This window comes from Heloderma suspectum, chromosome 2, assembly GCF_057233095.1.
Source record: "Heloderma suspectum isolate Gila_16-S chromosome 2, 16-S_ref, whole genome shotgun sequence".
In the NCBI taxonomy this organism is placed as follows: Eukaryota; Metazoa; Chordata; class Lepidosauria; order Squamata; family Helodermatidae; genus Heloderma; species Heloderma suspectum.
The window spans coordinates 200,229,619-200,249,553 of NC_139459.1; the positions used below are offsets into that span (position 1 = coordinate 200,229,619).

General features: G+C 40.0%; 1 protein-coding gene across 2 annotated transcripts in view; it reads left to right on the top strand.

Annotated features, from left to right (window-relative positions):
• The window catches only part of SUZ12 (SUZ12 polycomb repressive complex 2 subunit), a 45,005-nt gene that overhangs the window by 13,448 nt on the left and 11,622 nt on the right, over window positions 1-19,935 (top strand). Inside the window, exons 5-10 of one of the 2 annotated variants that reach the window (XM_084837251.1) lie at window positions 2,419-2,468; window positions 4,531-4,616; window positions 6,002-6,233; window positions 9,281-9,383; window positions 12,765-12,870; window positions 14,242-14,419. In XM_084837251.1, coding sequence (XP_084693377.1) covers window positions 2,419-2,468; window positions 4,531-4,616; window positions 6,002-6,233; window positions 9,281-9,383; window positions 12,765-12,870; window positions 14,242-14,419 — 755 coding nt within the window. Of the gene's footprint in view, window positions 1-2,418; window positions 2,469-4,530; window positions 4,617-6,001; window positions 6,234-9,280; window positions 9,384-12,740; window positions 12,871-14,241; window positions 14,420-19,935 lie in introns of both variants that reach the window. The other variant, XM_084837250.1, reaches the window with a different exon arrangement.

The following is a 19,935-nucleotide window of genomic DNA, read 5'->3' on the forward strand; positions in this document are numbered from 1 at the left end:
AAATACTTGTAAACATTTAAAGACAATAATATATACACCCCTTATATTGTTTAAATTTAAGGAAAACACCGTACTAAAAGCTGTTGTCACACTGACAAAGAACAGCGTGTGATATGCTGACAGCCACTCATCTATTTCAAAAGAGTTGAAGGGCTTTTCTACATGAGGCTGTTAATGTGCTATAACTAGTTTCAGTTTTGTCGCAGAATTGAGATCTGAATGCTACATGAAGAGCATTTCATTTCTTGCTTTTCCGCTATATAACATGTAGGTACCACTGCGATATAGTGAAATAGCATAAATACACAAGTGAAAAAAACATTTTCTTTCACTTTTACAAGTAATACTGCATTTCCCCTGCTCTAAAAATAAACTTGCGGAAAGTGCTTTTTGACACAGAAGCAAAACTTCTAAATTTCATGTCATCTAAAGAACCTGTAAACAACAAATGACGAGTGCACAATAAATGCCTTGTGTAGAAAAGCTCCAACTCTTCCACTGAGATTGTTGGGGCACCTTCTTATTAGTAACCATTACTGTCACTACTTATTAGTGCCATTTCATACTGAGATGTATATGTATTTCAATTACATATATGTGTTCTCTCACATACTTGTTAGGGATGATTGAAAAACAATTATAACTTTGGAACTGCCAAGCTTGCACAATATTGTATTCATAATTGCCATCCATTCGATACTTATGAACTTGGGGAATGGAACATTTTCCATGGAAAAATAAAGCACTGGAAAAATGTCTGCCCCACATCACTACAACTACACACAGTATCAAGTTGAAAATGGGTGTGTGTTATTGGTCATGTGTTCAGGAAATACCTGAAACAGAGAGAATTTTATTTAAAACAGTGTTGGTGATTTTAATGCTAGTGTTTAAATCTCCTTGAACAAGTATGTACATGTGTAATGTGCTAAAATGGTAAAGAGAAGACCATTCTTGTCAGTGGCTTAATCCCAGGCACCAAAGGGCACTCCAAATATAATGTATTGTAGTGTATATGAAAATTTCAAGCTTAGGTGAGTCTTCTGGGGAAAGGAGACCCATAGTTATGCAGCAGATGCTATGAAAGCCCTGTGCTCTATTTAGCCTAACTTGGTAATTAAGATTCTCAATCAATCTTACTATTTTTCTATTTACTTCCAGGTGGTTTTATGCAACTCTTCATTTTAAAAAATGTTCAAAGCAGTTAACAAAGTTTATAAATTATAAACCAATTTGAAACATCCTAACCAATAATTTTTTTAAAAAGCTACCTTGGCACATTACCATTAATATACATCCTAATCAATTGAAAGGCATTCCGTAAGTGCACTGGATAAGAAAAAAAAAAAAAACCCACTGCATACCAAAAGACAAGTAGAGATGGAGTCACTTCTTGTGGGGATGGGCATTCTAATAACTTTGGTGCCACTGCAGAAAAGGCTGTGCCCCTGTTCTCAGTGGCTGCACTCAGATTATGGAATGCCTTGCTCCTTGAAGTGCAGTTGGGCTTCCTTCCTTGCTGTTTTTTGCCAGTTGTTGACTGTTTTACTCCACAGGCTTTTGTTGTAAGTGGCAGATAATGTTTTGTGTTTTGGTTTTAACTGCTGACCCTGTCTCCTTGGTTGATGGTGTTATATTGTTATTTTTACAAAATTGTAATTTTTAAATGTTCAACATTCAGTCAGGTTTGTATGGAATGAAGTGGTCTTATGCTGTTTAGGGCAGCCTTCCCCAGCCTAGTGCCTTCCAAATATTGGTGTGGCCAATGGCCATGATGACTTGGGATTATTGGAGTTGTAAACACATCTGGAAGGCACCTGGTTAGGGAAGGCTGGTTCAGCTCTTTAAAGGTCAAAATCATCAATTTGAATTGGACCCAAGAATAAACCAATGAAAATATGTTATAGGAGTTATGTGGTTTAACTGCAAGCTGTGGTTAACAACATGGCAGCTGAAGTTTGCACCAATTGAAATTCCTGAACTGTCTTCAATGGCAGCCCAATATAGACTGCATTATAGTAATCTAATCTGGATGTATCTAGGGCATTAATGACTGAGGCCAAATCAGAACCTTAAGAGTGTGATGTACCAATTTAAGCTGATACAAGGCCCTTCTAGCCACCACCTTGCCATCCAGGATCAGTGCTAGATCCAGGAGTACACCAACAGTACTTCTGTGTATCTTCATGAAGTTAACCGTAGATCATTACAGGAAGGAACTGATCAGTTAGGACACTTGCTGGGTGTTTTTAACACAGGCCTTTGAATATTGTTTCTTGTGTCTTTTATGTGTTAGCAGGTAAGATGGAACATTTGAATATAAATTGCTTTGTTAGATGTGCATAGAATATCTGAAGAGTTCTAAACAGAATGTCATATGTTCAAAAGAGTAAATTCCTGTTTGTTTCCTTAATTTAGCTTATCTGCTCATCTGCAACTCACCTTTACTGGTTTCTTCCATAAAAATGGTATGTATGTATTTCATTTTTTTTTCTTTCAGTGCCATTAATTGATGGACATCATTAGTTATACAGTTAAGGTATAAGACTAAGACAATGTAAACACTAAACACCATGCAAAATTGCCCTACCTTTTTGATAAATACAGTAATTCTCATTCACTGTTCAGTGAAATAGTATAACATGTTATTGCCAGTCTCACAAACTCATTCATTGGCCATAACATTCAAGATCCACAAGTGATTTGGTGAAATAACAATGCATAAAATGTGATTCAGTTCTCCCCAGTAAATTGTATGAATCTTAATAAATACATACCTGAACTATTACACTCAATTTTGTAGAAGAATACTTTTACTGCTTCCTGTTGTGTTCAGGTAGAGTACTGAGCTGGCTGTTGAGAGAATGGCATACATGTGGGAAATCAGTAGTGCAGTTAAGGTACTTAAAATACTATCTGAATCTGTGGGAACTGACTTTCCTTATATCTTTGGGCTCAGATTGGATTTTTAAAAAGGAATTGCGTGGACTGTAACATTCCCTTGTGCAAGAAGCTCATAGGCCTCTGTATTTCTACTGGGTTAGATACCTTGGATTAGTGGATAATTGCAGTTTGCTTGTGGAATGCAAAGTGGGCCCCAAGAAAAATCCTTTTGTTATGACAGTTAAATGTTACCAGATTTCAAAGTGTTAAAGTATTTATTAGACAATATAGTAATATTGTCAAGGTTCCCCTTATGACCTGGACCCCCTGAGCAACTCCTTAAGGATCTCTTGCCTCCCTAAGAGTCCCACCTTCTTTTACTTTCCCCTTTCGAATAATGTGGGGTTTAGGCTGTAGGTGTGGGATGATTGACACTCTAGACACAAGGTTTAGCCTCAACAGGTCACTGGTAAATTAAAGCAAGCAAATCACAACTAAAGGTATTTACCCAATAGAGCTGAGTGATATGAAAGGCATTAAGAGAAAATAAAAGTTGAAAAGTTCCTTTACCCTAGCTGCCTTTAGACTTCTCTAGGCTGCTTCTTCCTGCTCTCTCTTCATGATCTGGTCTGTCTGACTCTGCTATTACTGCTCTGGTCTTTACGACTCTCTTTTTATACCGTCCTCCCTCAAAACCAAAAGTACTGTTTGAAACCTGAAGAAATTAAACTTAACTGTGGAAATGAAGCTGAAACTTAACTGGGGAAATGAAACTCCTCCTTTCAGCGGTACCCCCTCCCAACAAAAAAAACCCCAGGCCTCTAAGTCTGACCCTTTTTCGTTTTGCCTCTAGGCTTCAAACTTTCACAGTTATACATTTGGGTGATGGGAAGAAAACTTTTTGTAAAATCAGTGTATTGGTAATAGATAACCTATTTAATGTTTGAATAAAACAACTCTCCTAGGATAACAGCCAAGATAATTAAAAAAATGAAACAAACTTGTTCTATTTTGCTAAGAGCATAGAAATAAGACAGATTTAAAATTTAGGGTGGAATCCAGTTATGTTCTTCTGCTGATAAAACTGCATTGGTAAGTGGAACTGGGAGGGTGCGATTCTCCCCTGGTGGCTCTCCATGTACCCTCAAAATCTGCTCAGATGAAGTTGGGGGATCCTCCAGAGCAGGTGCTGGGTGCTTTGGTGGGGGTGGGGGGAGAAGAAAGTCCCATCCCCTTGCATGATGTTAGATTCCATCCCTAATATTGTAATCCATGTAATTCCACATAATTCCATTGGGACTTGTGCAGGCAGACACCATTAAGAACTGGCCTCTCCCATCCGTTAAATGATGTTGTATGCAGTATGTCCGCAGTTGAGATACTTGTGCATGTATTCAGTTCAAGTTGTGCACTTTGCCACTTGCTTGCTCCCCTAGGTATACAGCAGTTGCAGAGCTGGTGCTAGGTTTGAGGGGGCCTTGGAAATGTGGGGTGGGTTGCTGCAAACTAGGCCCCAAGTCAGTTTACCAGGTGTGGATGGTAAACTAGCAGATAACATAGCACTGCATAATCTTCCTGGATACATTGAATTCTTATTTTTTTAGGATTTTAAAATATCCTCCTCCCCCCCCCCTTGTGCTATTTTAGATAAGCCATTGCAAAACTCTGAAAATGAACAAAGTTCTGTAACTCTGGAAGTATTGCTTGTAAAAGTCTGCCACAAGAAACGAAAGGTAAGTTTAGGGGTGCTTTAGGAATGCTGAGAGAAAGCAGAAGTTAATCATTTGATCCTGGCAGAGTTATATTTACTAGATGAAAAGTGATGTTAACATTAGAATGTTCTTCTCTGGGAAGCTATTGCCCAGAAAACGGAGTTGTCTGTTTGCTTTGCACACACTTGTGTATCTTTTATTTGTTTTCTAGCCTCTGGATGGTCATGCTTACCGTCCCTAGTTTATCTATTTAGCGTAACTTAATGCAGGGGTTTGCACAATCAGGGAAGGAAAATAAGCCACCGTAGCTTATTTTGCCGCCCAGCCCACACTGGTTGTGCACGGCATAATTACCGTAATTACCCTTACCGGGTGCAGTTCGTCGTGTCATCCAAACCTCACAGGGGTGGGTTACAAACCATCCCCACAACCCTAGAACAAGCCATGGTTTCCGGGGTGGTTTGTAAACCCACCCTCACTGGGTTCAGATGACCCAACAAACCACCCACTTGGAACACTGCCATGGACAATTCCCACTCACCTCTGCAGCTTCAAAATAGGGAGGAAGACTGGGCATTCAACACAGTGACTGAATTTGGTGAAACCTACTTATAGACCCATTTCACTTCTAATTCAAGATTATAACACCTTCACAGCAATCCAGGCTAATTTAAATGAGTCATTATATATACATAAGGAACAAGTACGTTTTATCCCCAATAAACATTTATCAGACAGTGCCAGAGGAGTCCTTTCTATGTTATCTATATCTGTGACATGAAATATTACTGACAGATACTTCATATTGCAAGTATGCCAATTTGTCTTTAATTTTAATATTTCAATGCGTAACTGAATATGATTATGAAACTGTTGCCTGGTGTTAGCAAAAAAGAATTTCTAGTAAAATTCTGAATTAAGACCAATCCTATGAAATGTGTTACCTGCTATTGTTTAAGCCATTGGTCTTCACCAGCTGGGGCAGAACCCACAAGTAGGTCATGGCTTAACCTCAGGTGGCACTGCTACCACCACTGTTTTCTTTTGTGAGGAAAATGGGTCTTTTCCTCCCCTTCTAACTTGAATATTGAATGTACACTCCTAGTTTGCTCTTGTGTCACCTCCTATTGACCTGGAGGGAGAGGAGTTGGCAAGGCAGAGCAGTGCACGCTCAGAAGGAAAAGAGGACCACAAGGTAGTGGTCACTTTCTGGCTAAAATGGAGCTCTGTGCCCTGCCCATGTTTGCAGATAGGTGTTCCAGGTGCATCCCAGCATTTAAATTACAATAATAACATGTTTATCACTTTTTTAAAAAAGGGTTTTATTCAGTTTTCTAGGCAATTTTGCTCTCATTTCATCCATATACTGAAAATTTTAAACAAATGTATCTTGTTTATGTCTGCAGGATGTTAGTTGTCCAATAAGGCAAGTACCTACTGGTAAAAAGCAAGTACCTTTGAATCCAGACCTCAATCAAATGAAACCAGGCAACTTTCCTTCACTTGCAGTTTCCAGCAATGAGTTTGAACCCAGTAACAGCCATATGGTGAAGTCTTACTCATTATTATTTAGAGTAACACGTCCAGGAAGAAGAGAATTTAATGGGATGATAAATGGTGAAACTAATGAAAACATTGGTATGTATGAATGAAGTTTATTCAGAACTTGTTCATTTAGTATTTCCAGTTAGGGGGAAGGACTCAAAAAGCTGCTTAAAGAACAAGATGGCGCAAATCCTTTAATATATGGGTATTTATTGCCTAAGAATATAAATTCTGGCTTCATATGTACATTTTATCCAGTTGTTTCAATTTTAGATGCTCATGGAGGATCCTTAACTGAGGTTTATTGTAATGCAGGGATAGACAGCCTGTGCTACTCAAGGCCTTTACTGCACCCGGGTGCCCTGACTCCACTGCCACATTCCACACACACACCTGTTCTCTCCATTCCCTTACCCAGAGATGCTCATACAAATCGCTCTTTTTCCTCACTACTACCAGTGGTGGGGAAAAAGCAGTCTGTATCAAGATCACTGGGATGTGTGTGTTTGTGGCTGTGTGAATATTCTCTGGTTTTACCCTGTGTGACCAAGCATCTTTAGGCCCTTTGGCCTTGCAGCTGCCAAACAATCCCCAGCTTTTCTTCCAACTGTGGATGCAGGGACATAGCAGGGTTCATGGGCCTGGACAATTCCCACCCAGTAGTCTATCCTTAACATACATTTGACTGGCTAGCTGCTTTTCAGTATTTGTACGATAATGTCCTTGTAAAGCCCCTGACACTGGTTTGCTGAGCTGGTGCAATGTCTTAGAATATTCAGTTGCTCACAGATCTAAACAGTTTGCGGTCCATGCAGTCCAGAGGAGATAAAGTTGTCAGTGTAGCTTGAGTTAAAACCTCACACAGGCTATGAACTGGAAAAAGGCCACTGGAGGTAAGGGACAAAGAGGCTAAAGGATGAATTACAAATAGGCATTGGATTGAGAAGGAGGAACTTGAAGAAAGGGTAGGTAGAATTAGGAGGTTTGAAGAAAAGGGGAAGAGGAGATGGGGAAACAAAAGCAAGAAGGGGCTAATTGGAGAAGAGATTCTGAAGAAAATTCATATTTATTATGAACTGCATGCCATAGGGTGGGTGGAGAGAAGAGTGCTGGGGGGGCTGATGAAGGGAAGGGATGGCTAAAAGTGGGACAGTGTAGGCAACTCGTGGCTCTCCAGATGTTTTGGCCTACAACTCCCATCATCCCTCATCATTGGCTATGCTGGCCAGGAGTGGTGGCAGCTGTAGGCCAAAGAATCTGGAGGGTCACAAATTGCGTATCCCTGAAATGGCTTGAAAAGCACTGAAGCGATTGGGGTGATGGATACATTAAGTTAAAGAGAGGAAACAAAGAGAAAGTAGGAATGTGGGGAAACCTAGATGTCAGACATAGAGATAGGAAGGGCTGTGCGCTATTTAACAGGAAGTTGGCAGACAAGGGAAAGGGCATAGGCCTGTGACACTCCTGGCCCTGACAGGAGAATTCTGCCACATGTGGCTCCTGCCTTTGCAGTGTGGGAACTTGGGAACCCTAAGCAGGCATTAAGGGCCAAAAAGGTTGAGTGATGTCTGAATTTCACATTGACTTGAATTAACAGCCAATCTGGCTGCAGGGTTGTGGTATAAAGGAATGCAACCATTAGAATATTGGAGTGCAAGGAAATCAGTCAGAAGGTATTAAGCCTTAGATCAGCATTGGAGTCTCCTGTTTCCGAAATCTCCAGTTCACCAGAGAAGGCTGTATCTGCCTCTAAGCAAGAGAAGACCCCTCTTCACATATTTGAATCACATGTAGAATGAATGAATGGAGGGGAGAAGGCGGGGGCATGTCTGCTGTCCTGACCCTTGTTCTCTACATGAATCCTCACTTCACCAGGTGGCCCTGAGTCATCCAACTTGTCTTCTGAAGCATTGGGGCAGTCATGTCTTTCAGTAAGATGATGTTCTTACACACCAAATACATTGCTTAATGACAGAGGTCCAAAATACTGGTTTTGCGTACTAGCCAGCCTTTATTTGTGCTTATCATCAACTCCTTCCCTCTCTACCCCCAAGTCCTTTGGCATGTGCAGAGAGCTTGCAGGAGAAGCAAGGTTTTCTATTTGTGTTATGGTATAGAGGTAAAAAGACTGTACCCCCTGCTTCCCAGGAATAACATCAAGCCAAGGGGGAGACCAACCTGGCCCATCCATCAGCCAGAGAAGGAGCAGTTGGAGGGAGCTTGCTTCCCCACTCTGCCAGAAAGAATACTCAACTCTAACTGACACTTGCCCTGGAACTACAGAAGCAAAGGGAAAATACGCTCTAGCCCCATCCATCGGCCAGAGGAATAAGAGCCACCAATGGCTATTCCAGGAAGAACACCAGTAAGAGAAGATCAGCCTGGCCCAAAGTGCATTTCAGTGCTTGCTTGTAGCTCACAACCATGTTCTGGCCTTGAAAAACTGATCTCCCTCCTCTTTCTTTCCCTTCCACTCTCTTCCCTTGTGCATCTTGTCTTTTTAGTTTGTAAGTTTTAGTTCCAGGGCCTGTCTTATCTTTTTTTATTGATGTGACCTGCTTTGGAAGACAACTATCTGGAAAGCAGGATAAAAAAAAAAAATGCAGTAAATAAATAAGAAAGCTTGGGAGAAGATTTCTGCTGTTCCTTCCTTTGCCCAAACTGGCACAAGTGGGAGCTTGCAGTGGGGGAGGGGATTTGTGCTTTTGGGTGTCCTTGCCAAAGACTCCAGTGAGTGATTTGCGGATGCTTCCTTTCAAGTGCAATGGTTAATTCTAGTTGCTACGAGGCATATATTTTCTTAACTTAAGCCAGAGCAATATTTTGATCTAGCTTGATGTCATGGATAATCCTAGTTCAAGGTGTCAAAAATTTGGGGACATTATTTAGAATCAAATAATAGGGCCATCCTATCTGTTCAGGTAGAAAAACAGCAGAGAATGAAACAAACTTTCAAACCATACTTGTGTTGTCAAACTAAAACTGGTTGTAAGTACAGTGTGAACGTATTGTAGTTATTCCATGCAATAATTTAAAATAGTAACCTCATTAAATCAAGTTCAGCTTCTTTATTATTGAACTATGCCAGCAAATGTATGTATTTAACCCATAACTAGAATTTTTGGTGTGCTTAAATGCAGATGTTAATGAGGAGCTTCCAGCTAGAAGAAAACGCAATTCTTCCAACCGTGAAGATGGGGAAAAGACCTTTGTAGCACAAATGACTGTATTTGATAAAAACAGGTAATATGCTTTTTAAAAGGGGATTCTTTTTAGGGTATGTGCTTTTAATAACCCGCATCTTAATTTCATTTTAACATTTAAGTGTTGTCTGTGTGATCTTATTTTTTGAGACTCATCTTTCCCAGAATGGAATTAAGAAACTCTTCCTCATGGCATCTTAAAGGAAATGCCTGAGACAGGCTTGTTGTTTCACTGCAGTTTAAAGTGTATGTTAGGTGTGTATACATAATAGTATAAAAATAGATCTGATTGCATTTAGAATTGCTCAGAAAAGTCAAGCATTTCAGTTGCCTGATATCCTGTATCCTGCTGCTGTGGGTGCAGGGTGTGTGTCTCCTTTGTATGTTTGCTCTGCTTTTTGTTGTTGTTCCTGGCCTTCTGAGAGATCTTACCACCTTTGCAATGACATTGTTTGGGAAGGAGAAAGGTAGGAGTTCTATCCTTCCCTTCAAGTAGACAGTGCAACCGTGATTAAATTGTAGCATCCTAAATGTACAAATTTTTCACATGGAAAAAAACCCTTATTTTAAAACAAAAGTTACGAATTTGCAGCTCTTGAGTTTTTGAACAAAATATAACCAGCTACATTGCACTCCCTATGTACTGTCTTTCATGGAAGTTCAGGATGGATATTGACACTTGAGGTCTAGGCTTCATATGCCTCTAGCATAGATATATGGGCTACTTTTTAAGATCTTCCCAGAGTGGGTTCAACACAGCCTTGTCTTTAGTCACTTTCCAGTCAAGTAACAATCCTTTCTGGATTAGCAGGGGCATCTGTTGCTGATTTTATATTTCTCTTTATGCAGGAAGAATTGCTAGCTCAGGATTAGTTGTGATGAATGACTATTTGACAAGGGAGGGGTATTTCTGAATTTGAACAATACTAAAAAGGTTAATGCTGAACTTGGGATATAGGTGTCAGTGCTGAGCTGTTAGTAATGTCAGGATCAAGCCCTAGCAGGAATTCACAGAAAAATGTATAGCTGCTGAAATGAAAATCAGCTCACATGAATCAGCAATGTAGAGGGTTATACCAGCTGTTTGAGCTTTTTTTAAGCTATATTTTTATTGAATTCTAAATGGTTTTACACAGAGATTATTGTTTAAACACACAGTATCTTCAGAAATGGCCCAACATTTGAAATCACAAGTTATTTCTGTCCCTCTGAAACAGTAGGATCCATCCAGAGGGGCTAAGAGCTAGAAGCTTGGGAGTGTGGAGTGGGATAGTGGGGATGGATAAAGAAGTAGCAGGAAGAGGAGGGATTTCGGAGAGTCAAAGAGCAGACATGGCTGAGTGGAACAAAAGGCTAGAGGCAGCAGGGAGCAGAAGTGCTATGTGTTTCATAGCAATGTCCCAAGGCTGACCCAGAACCATTTATAGGAATCCAGCAGTACCATGGGCCAAATCTCTTGCAAGCTGTTATTTGCCCTTGGAGACCAGAGAATGATGAAGAATCACCTTCTTTTACTCTTGAAATAAAGGATGCTTAGTGTTTAATATGGATCTGGAATGCAGACTACCATGTGGCTGATGGGAAACTGGGTCTCCCACCTGCTTTGTGGAGATCTGAAGGAACTTTCACGAACGACCCCTTGGATTCCTAAGGTTTACTACAAACTTGACTCACATTCCTCTGGTGCTATGGATTCTCTGATCTGCAAGCATCATGAGACCGGTTATTCCCACGAAAGGTCAATTGTTATGTCATACTGGGAAATCTCCAAGAGGATCCTCCTGAACTATGATAAGTCCTCATGATTATCTGAATAGAGTCACAGTTCACTTCTTCAGTTAGTGTTCAGGGGATCCATATTAGTGTGAAAGCAAGCTTCCTCAGGTTCTGAAACCTCTTCATACTTTAGGTGTCTCTAAAATTGGTCATTCTGATATATGCCATTCTAATTTGGGATTCAGCTGATTGTTAGCTGAGAAACCTATCTCCTTCCTGCGACTGAGCTAGATCTCCATCTCCTGGCTGTTGCCACATGGACAAAGTACTTTCTAAGGGCATACATTGTGCACTTACTCAGAACTTCTGGTGCCACAGCTTTCTAACTGGGTCTGACACTAAACTTTAAAATACCTGCACATTATCTAAGATGCATTCCAAGCTGAAACAATTGGAGTGAATGCTCAGTGAGGAAAAGGAAAAGTAGGTCAATTAAAACATCTATGCATCATATTTCTTAATTCCCTATACAATAGAAACAGGTGGCAATTGAGTTACAGGTAATGGGTGTGCTCCTTAAATAAAATTCTTATTGGTAATGCAATGCATTGCCTTGCAAATGGCTTTGATGATGATAGTCACACCAGCCTCTTAATTTGATGTTTTGTCCTAAATTTCCTGGAAATTTAAGTCAGGGTCAGACATAACTGGAGAACATCCAGAATAACCTGGTAAAAACAGACAAAGTCTCAGGACGTTGAAAAAAGGTATATATTGTTTTATTCTTTGAAGTAGCCCAATGCGTTTTGACCCTTTACCATATAACTGGGCCTTCTTCAGGAGCTAAACCAAAAGAAGAAAGGGAAATAAAACACATGAGGATACCTTTATAAACAAAACATTCAAGTTACAAATAGTTATAGATACACTGTGATAAGATCTCTGAAAAATGTCTCCAAGATGAATCCTGCAGCTGGTGACATATTTAATTTGCAGTCGTTTATATACATTTATCCTGAAATGTTTCATTGGTGCCGATTAGACTCAACATCTGTCCTTTTTGAAGATGCACCATATTCTTAGGGAATGTCTCAAAAACTAGAGTTTCTGCCTCTAAAGTATAGTTTTCGAGATGATTTTTAACTTGAATGTTTTGTTTAGAAATGTATACTCATGTGTTTTATTGTCCCTTTCTTCTTTTGGTTTAGCCCCTGAAGAAGGCCCAGATATATGGTACTAGGTCAAAACACGTTGGGTTACTTCAAAGAATACAACTATATTGTTTTTTTCAACTTCCTAAGACTTAGTCTGCTATTTCCACCTGGAAATTAAGCACCTTATTTTCACACTGTTATTTTTTTCAGAACACAATATCTGTGTGTTTCCAAATTTAGGAATATTTGTGTTTGGTTGTAATGTATAGTGGATAATTTACAGATAATGGGCTGGGATTCAAAGGAGCCCATGTACATGCAAACTACTTCTGCACTGCACAAACCAGGGGCCCTAATGTGCCACCAAAATGCTTTCAGTAGTGCCTTTGGAATGAGAGTTTTAAAAGGGGCTGCAGTAGACCAGTATACATGCAGCCTCATAGATTCTGGTCAGTGTATACATGAAGAATTAATGCAGAGTACTTTATATGAAACCAAGATACTTGATCAGTATTGAATGTCAGCAGATGTGTATCTTTTTTGTGTAACAGGCGACTGCAGCTTCTCGATGGGGAATATGAAGTAGCCATGCAAGAAATGGAAGAGTGTCCAGTCAGCAAGAAAAGAGCAACATGGGAGACAATACTTGATGGGAAGGTATGAGCCACTGTTGTTTGCCAAAAAGCCTTCTCAAAAGGTGTGTATATAAAGTGATGAGCTTCTTGCATTGACTTCTGATTCTCAAAATACTTAGTGACTTGAAAATAGTGATGATTCTTACAAGCCTTCAGGACCAATGTCTTTGAAGCAAGATTGACATCTCATTTTTTTAAAAAAATACATAAATCTGGTCTATATTCCAAGAAAATGGAGACTGAAAAAATAGCAAGGTTCAAATAGGTTTGATATATACAAATATATATGTGGAGTGACTGAGCTCTTTAATTTGGTGAATACTAATACACCGATTGACTGTTTTGTAGGAGGGAAGGGACTCAGTTTACCTAATATGGTGTCCGTCCATCTCTCTCTCTCTCTCTCTCTCTCTCACACACACACACACACACACTTCTTCAAATAAGTATGTACGTATGCCTTCTCACACCAATCCTGAAGCACAAATAAATAGTTCACCCTTCTTGTTTACATATTTTAACATACATGAACATACCTCTTTCACTAACCTGCCATAAAGCACGCACCTGTGCACACACTCACACTCACCATTTAAGATGTCACTGCTACCAGATGTTACCAGTGGTGAGCAATGACAGAGCAGGTGGAAGGTTATGGAGCACCATTGATCGATTTAGCAGCAGTCACTGGCTGTCCTGAATGCAGCCAGTAAGAGCTCTCAAGTGTGGGGGTTTGGAAAGACAAGGCACCATTTCTCATTCCATTCAATTTCTCTGCCCTCCAGTCAAAGCCTGCATGTTAGCATCTAATCACTGGAACTGTCCCAGTGGCCTGGGATTAGCTATGGTAAGCAAATTGGGAGGATATTGGGGAGGTCAGTTGACCCTCACGGTATGCCGGGGGAGGAGCGAAGTGAGCCTTGGGATTTCTGCTGGTGATGTTTGCTTGATGGCCCCCCTCAGAATGTCAGATTATACAGGGGCAGGGTTCAGGTTTAGCCCCCACCACAGTAGTGTCTTTGATTGCATCTCTACTTCTTCCCATATAAGGGAAAGGTTGCCAGTCACTTGAAAAAAAGTGCCATAGATGGGTATGCTGCTGCAGTAGGGACAAAACCTTGTCTCTGGCCTCTGACACTGGATGGTGCAGCCTTCACTGAGGAGGGTCCTGCATGAAGATGCAGTTAGAAGGGAAGTACATTGTGCTTCCCCTATAGATCTTTGCCATATAAAAGCAATCTCCCCAACCATAATAATGGTTGGCGTTTTGCTAGTGATGTAAGTGTCACCTTTTCATTTTTTTTTCTTAGAAGACCTATATTTTAAACAGCACTTAACATCTTTTGAAAATCCTCTTTGAAAATCTCACAAACCAGTATATTTTTTATTTCAGAGGCTGCCTCCATTTGAAACATTTTCTCAGGGACCTACGCTTCAGTTTACTCTTCGATGGACAGGAGAGGCAAATGATAAACCTACGACTCCTACTGCCAAGCCCCTTTCAACACGGAATTCAGAAAGTCTCCCTCAAGAAAACAAGCCCAGTTCTGTTAAACCTACACAGACTATAGGTAAGTGAATACTTGGAAGTTGACAGATACTACATAAGAATTGCTGCTTACTTATCTTAGATTTTTTTTCCTTGACCCAGTTCTTAGGACTGTTCTAATGTCTTACCTTACACAAAACTGCTAGCATAAAATCAGAGCAAGATGTACATACAGAATTTGTCTAAAGTTTGGTAGGGTTACATGTACCATACTGAAATGCATTAATCTGATGGGCTATATGTTTGGGACTCAACTGAAGGAGTATGACCCTACTGGGGCAGAATGTTCCTGCTTGCCCTCCCAGCAGTTGTCCAGGAGAGATCCTATCACTCTGGTACTGGTATATCTGCACTGCTTCAGATTTGTTTCTGGGATCAATTCAAGGTACTTTTGTTGACCTTCGAAGCAGTTAATGGCTGGATCTGGCATACCTTCAGGAACACTTACTCCTGTATGTACCTCCTTGCATCCAGAGATCAGCAAATGAAGCCTTGCTCTTTGTCCAATCATTTAAATTGGTGAAGTCTGTAAAGACATGGGGCAGATCTTTTTCCATTGTAGGATCCCCTCTTTGGAATTTTTTTGCCTAGAAAGCTCCAGTTGGTCTCTTCTTTTACAAGCTTTCATCAGAAGCTTGAGACGTCTTTATTTTTAAAAGCCTGTGCTGCTTATGTAGATTTTTTTGTTTATTTAAGCATTTTCTGCTGGCGATTTTACTCCAGTTTTCTGTTCAGCAGCTTTATGTCTATTGGTTTCTTTTTTGCCACCTTAAATGCTTTCATAAGTTGGAAATATGACTGAAATATAAATAAGTTTGATGGAATCATTAGATAAGTATCATATGGGGCAGATGTCAAGTTGTAAACAAGTATTTATGTTAACTGTTATGAAGCAATTAAGCACTCGGCAATATAAGTTAGGCTGCTTATGCTTAATTTCCATATATAATTTTGCTACATTTTTGAATTCTGTGTCTGCATTCACTGTGCTGGGTTTACATCATGCTTCTGATCAGAGTCCAAGACAGTTAACATTCAGCAGCTGTTTTTAAAGTACAGTGTTGGTTAATAGATTAACGAAGTTCTGTACTGAAAGGTGTGTTTTCCCTTTAGCAATAAATCTATTTGGTTTGTTATGTTGTCATTTTTTTTATCGCCTGGAAAAATCAGCAGGGCTAGTGATATTGTACACATCTGCAGCATGTTTGACCCAAAAGGTGGGTTACTTTTATTTTATAAGACTTTCCTCTTCAGTGTCCGGACAGTCCATACGCAACTGAAGAAACTGAGGTTTCTGATTAAATTACAAAAGGTTTTTCACTTGAAGTAGGCTTGCTATGATATGTGGCATCCTAAATTATGGGTATTCAGGAATTCGCAATTCTTAGCTTCTGCTCTTGGCAATAAAACTGGGATAGTCAGAATGCTAGTGTGGTTTCAAGTGCAGGTGACTATTGTGAGGAAAACAGCTATTTGCACTGTGTGTATCACTCTCAATTTGGTTGTCACATCTTGGCAAAACTCAGAAGCCTGTTCTAACAAGAGGATAATCTGAGAGGTACAGATTTTTTTAATCGTTCCAAGCTTTGTTGCCTTTTGGTTTTGAACATTCGCTTGACACTCTCTCTCTTTTTCCCCTCAGCAACGTGTTAGCGCTTACTGTAAAGACTTCTCGTAACGGATTGGGAGTCGAGATTCAAACTGTAAAAATATTAGTATTTAAAATGTTTCACTAGTTTCAAGCAACACTAGAAAAGTATTCTAAGAACTGGTTTGAATACTTTACACAGGGATGGCTGAAATTATGTGCTTATTTTTCACAGTTAATTTTTTCCAAAGAATTTTAGTAGAACAATGTTAGCTAATGCATTTAGAATGTAATCTGTTGAGAACAAAGTGTTATCGGAATCTCCTTAGAGAGCGAGAGAGAGAGAGAGAAAGAGAGAGAACTAAATAGAGTTGAGGAATTATTTCCAATATCATACTGGATCAGTTGCAAATTTTCAGATTAAGAATTAGACCTACATTATTCATAAGTAATGGCTGCCTTTGAGACTCACAAGAAGAGGTTCCTTCCCTTACGATATTTTAAGTATTAAATAGCGTTACATTAAATTTATTTCTGAACAATCACTTTTTGGTAAATAAACTGGCAAGTTATTCTATATAATATTTTTTTAAAAGACAGCTTCTATATTCTTGTACTTTAGAAATGTATGCTGTAGTTCTTATAGCATGCTTGTAAAATATATAAAGTACAAGGACATGTTCACTGTTGGAGAAAATTTAGAAATATCACTAAAGAGCAATGCAGACAAAACATTGCTGCGGATCTCAGAACCACTATGTGCTCTCCTGTCTCCAAGAAGGAAATTGGCCTTACAGGCTTTAACAAACCTAATGGTTAGCAAATCCTGGTTAAGAGGGAAACCAGTTAATACTAACTATGATTAAAGATGAGTGGGGTAGAGGGGTCGTCTTCCTGCAGCCAAGATTAGGAATATCTGCACTGGTCCTGCATTACCAATGCTTGTCATAACATGCATGTTGACAAACAATTGCAGTTCCTGAATTCATTTTGTTCTGCCAGAAGAAATTCTACTTAGCTCATCTTTTATCATATAAATTAATAGATTAAATGGATTTTTAAAAAATATTTTTAGCTACTGAAGCATAACTTGCAGTTGGATATATTGGTTCTTAGCTCTTGGAGAGTCACAGAAACATTGGCTGGCTGATGATAACGTAGCTTCATATTGTTACCTCCATGCTTCTTTAAGAGAGAGAGAGTGTGTGTGTGTGCGCGCGGACACTTTCACTTACTTCATGAATGCTCAGGAGACAAAGTACTGTAATTGATGGAAAGTGGAAGGACCCAAATGTTTTAAGTTCCCATAATAGTAATATCCTAGTACGATTCCTAAAGCAGGCTGCTGATTCTTTGGCAGCCCAGTGGTATTCTCTATTATGCCAGCAGGGGGGGGGGAATGGTTAGGTAGCAGTTTCTTTTCCCACTCCTAGTTAAGTTGGTAATGCAGCAATAGCAAACAGCACATAATGCACTGGCAAGGGTCACAGTGTCTGTGTAATAATAATAATAATAATGTATTTAATTTCTATACCGCCCCGTGGCCGAAGCTCTCTGGGCAGGTTACAGCAATTCATAAAAGATACAGCAACAATATTACAAAAATATGACATTATGATAAAAACAGTCTAAAAAAATTAACACACAAAATTTAAACAGCTAAAAAACAATTTCAGTAAACAATTTTCCCATAATAGTCCTGTTCAAGACAGCAGACAAACATGCCTCATCATATGCCAGGGAGTAGAGGAGAGTCTTTACCTGGCACCAAAAAGACGATAGTGTCGGTGCCAGGCAAGCCTTGGTGGGGGGCTCATTCCATAATTGGGCCAGCACTGAGAAGGCCCTCTCTCTTGTTGCCACCTTCCAAGCCTCCCTTGAAGGTGGCACCCAGAGAAAGGTCCCAGATGTTGATCGTAGTGTCCGGGTACGTTCAGGTTGGGAGAGGTAGGTATTGCAGTTCCTAGCCATATAAGGCTTTATAGGTTAAAACCAGCACCACAGAATAAGTAGGAGCAGAGCCTGTTGTCATCCATCTGCGTAGCATCTTAAGAGCCAGAGATACAGGCTCTTTAGACACAGAGCAGTCGTGGATGCAAGCACAAGTTTGTACATGGAACTTGGAGGAGATAAGGGGGAAAGAAGAGGTTCATTGCCCCATGCCCCACTTGCCAGTCATTAGATGCTACTTTAACTTGGGAGTGCTCCTGGATTCACCATTGCCACCTGAAGCTCAGGTGGCCTCGGTGGCTAGGAGTGCCTTTTACCAGCTTTGGCAGTTATGTCAGCTACAGCCATTCCTGGATCATGATAGCTTGGCCACAGGGGTTCAGGCATTGGTAACCTCAAGATTTGTATGATTGTAATGCAGTCCATGTGAGGCTTCCCTTGGTCTTAGTCTAGAAGCTGCAGCTGGTGCAGAATGCAGCTGTGAGGCTACTAACAAGGACTTCCTTTCAGTAACAAGTTGCACCTCTGCTGAAAACTGCACTGGCTGCCAGTAAGTTAGTGGGCTGAGTGTAAGGTTTTGTCATTAACATATAAATCCCTAAAACAATGTCGGACCAGGTTTATTAAGGATTGCCTAAGCCCTTATGTCCCTGCCAGGTCTTTGTGATCCTCAGAAGGAGCACTTCTGATGGTGCCACATGCTCCTGAGGTTCACCTCAGGAGCACTTTTAATAGGACATTTAGTGTTGCAGCACCTGCCCTCTGGAACACATTCCTTATTAAAATCAGGCAGGCACCTACAGTTTTGACTTTCAGGTGCCTGCTTAATACCTACTTCTTTAAGCAAGTCTTGCCTGAGGTGTGAACCACCCAGTTAGAACTATAGTTGTATTGTTCAGCAGTAATCATTTTATTATTAAATTTTTATTATGTTACCCACTTTGATATTTTTATTGGAAAGCAATATACAAATCTATGAAATAAATAATAAACTAGAGGAATACAACTCACTAATTCTGTCACTGCAGCTACACAGCAGTTTTACAGAATCTGAGAGTAAAGCATTATGTAGCACACTTGGGAAAGAAGTAGATATATAACCATAAAGTCGGGGAAATAGCTTGCCAAGGGACTTTAAGGAGAGACCTCTGAATGGTCACTAGCAGGAATTTTTTGAGCACTGCTTGTTTTATCAGTGAGGACTCTAAGCCTTCTGCTTAGTTACACGAAATTTCCATAATCCGAATTACTTCTCGTTATTTTCATCAGCATGTAGCAATGATATAAGTAGTAAATATTTAAATGCAGTTTCACTCCCAAAAAAGATAGTTGGGGGAAATGAAATTTATGTGAGAATGACTTGTATTTAACCACAGTAGCAGGGCCTTTTAAACTTTATTTCTTAGTGTAGATATTGTTTTCTTATCAGAAGACTCTTTAAAATCATAGTATGCTGCCATCCAGGTTGGTGGAAAGGAACGTACTCCTTTTTGGCACTGGAATCATCCAATGGTGGATTGTCTCCTCTTCCTGCTTGGAAGGCAGGAACCATGACACTTAGTTTTTTCTATTATTCTCTTCTCCTGTAAGATCCTCCTCAGATTGTGCCGCCTTCACTCAGTGCAGAAACTAATCTCTCTTCTTTTATTCTTCCGTTAGCTCAAGCCATCCTATTATTTCCCAAGTCACTCTCACCTGTGTAACTACTCTCCCCTCACAGCGTTTATCTTCTAGCTTCTGTTGGTTTAATCTTTTAAAAACCTACCTCTGTCTCATCTCACCCTCTTGTTTGCCCTTTCCTTTGCTTCTCTTCTTCTTCCCCTACACCTCAGATTCTCCCCTCCCCTGCTCCTTGGAGCAAAGGGGACAAGAGCTCTGAAATGACTCACAGGGGCTTTTTTTCTTAGATTCATTCTTCTGAAGAGTCTGTGATTCTCCTGATCCTTCTCTTCTCTCAAGAGGAAAAGTTCTTCCCAAATTCCAAACCTCAGTAGCAGAGC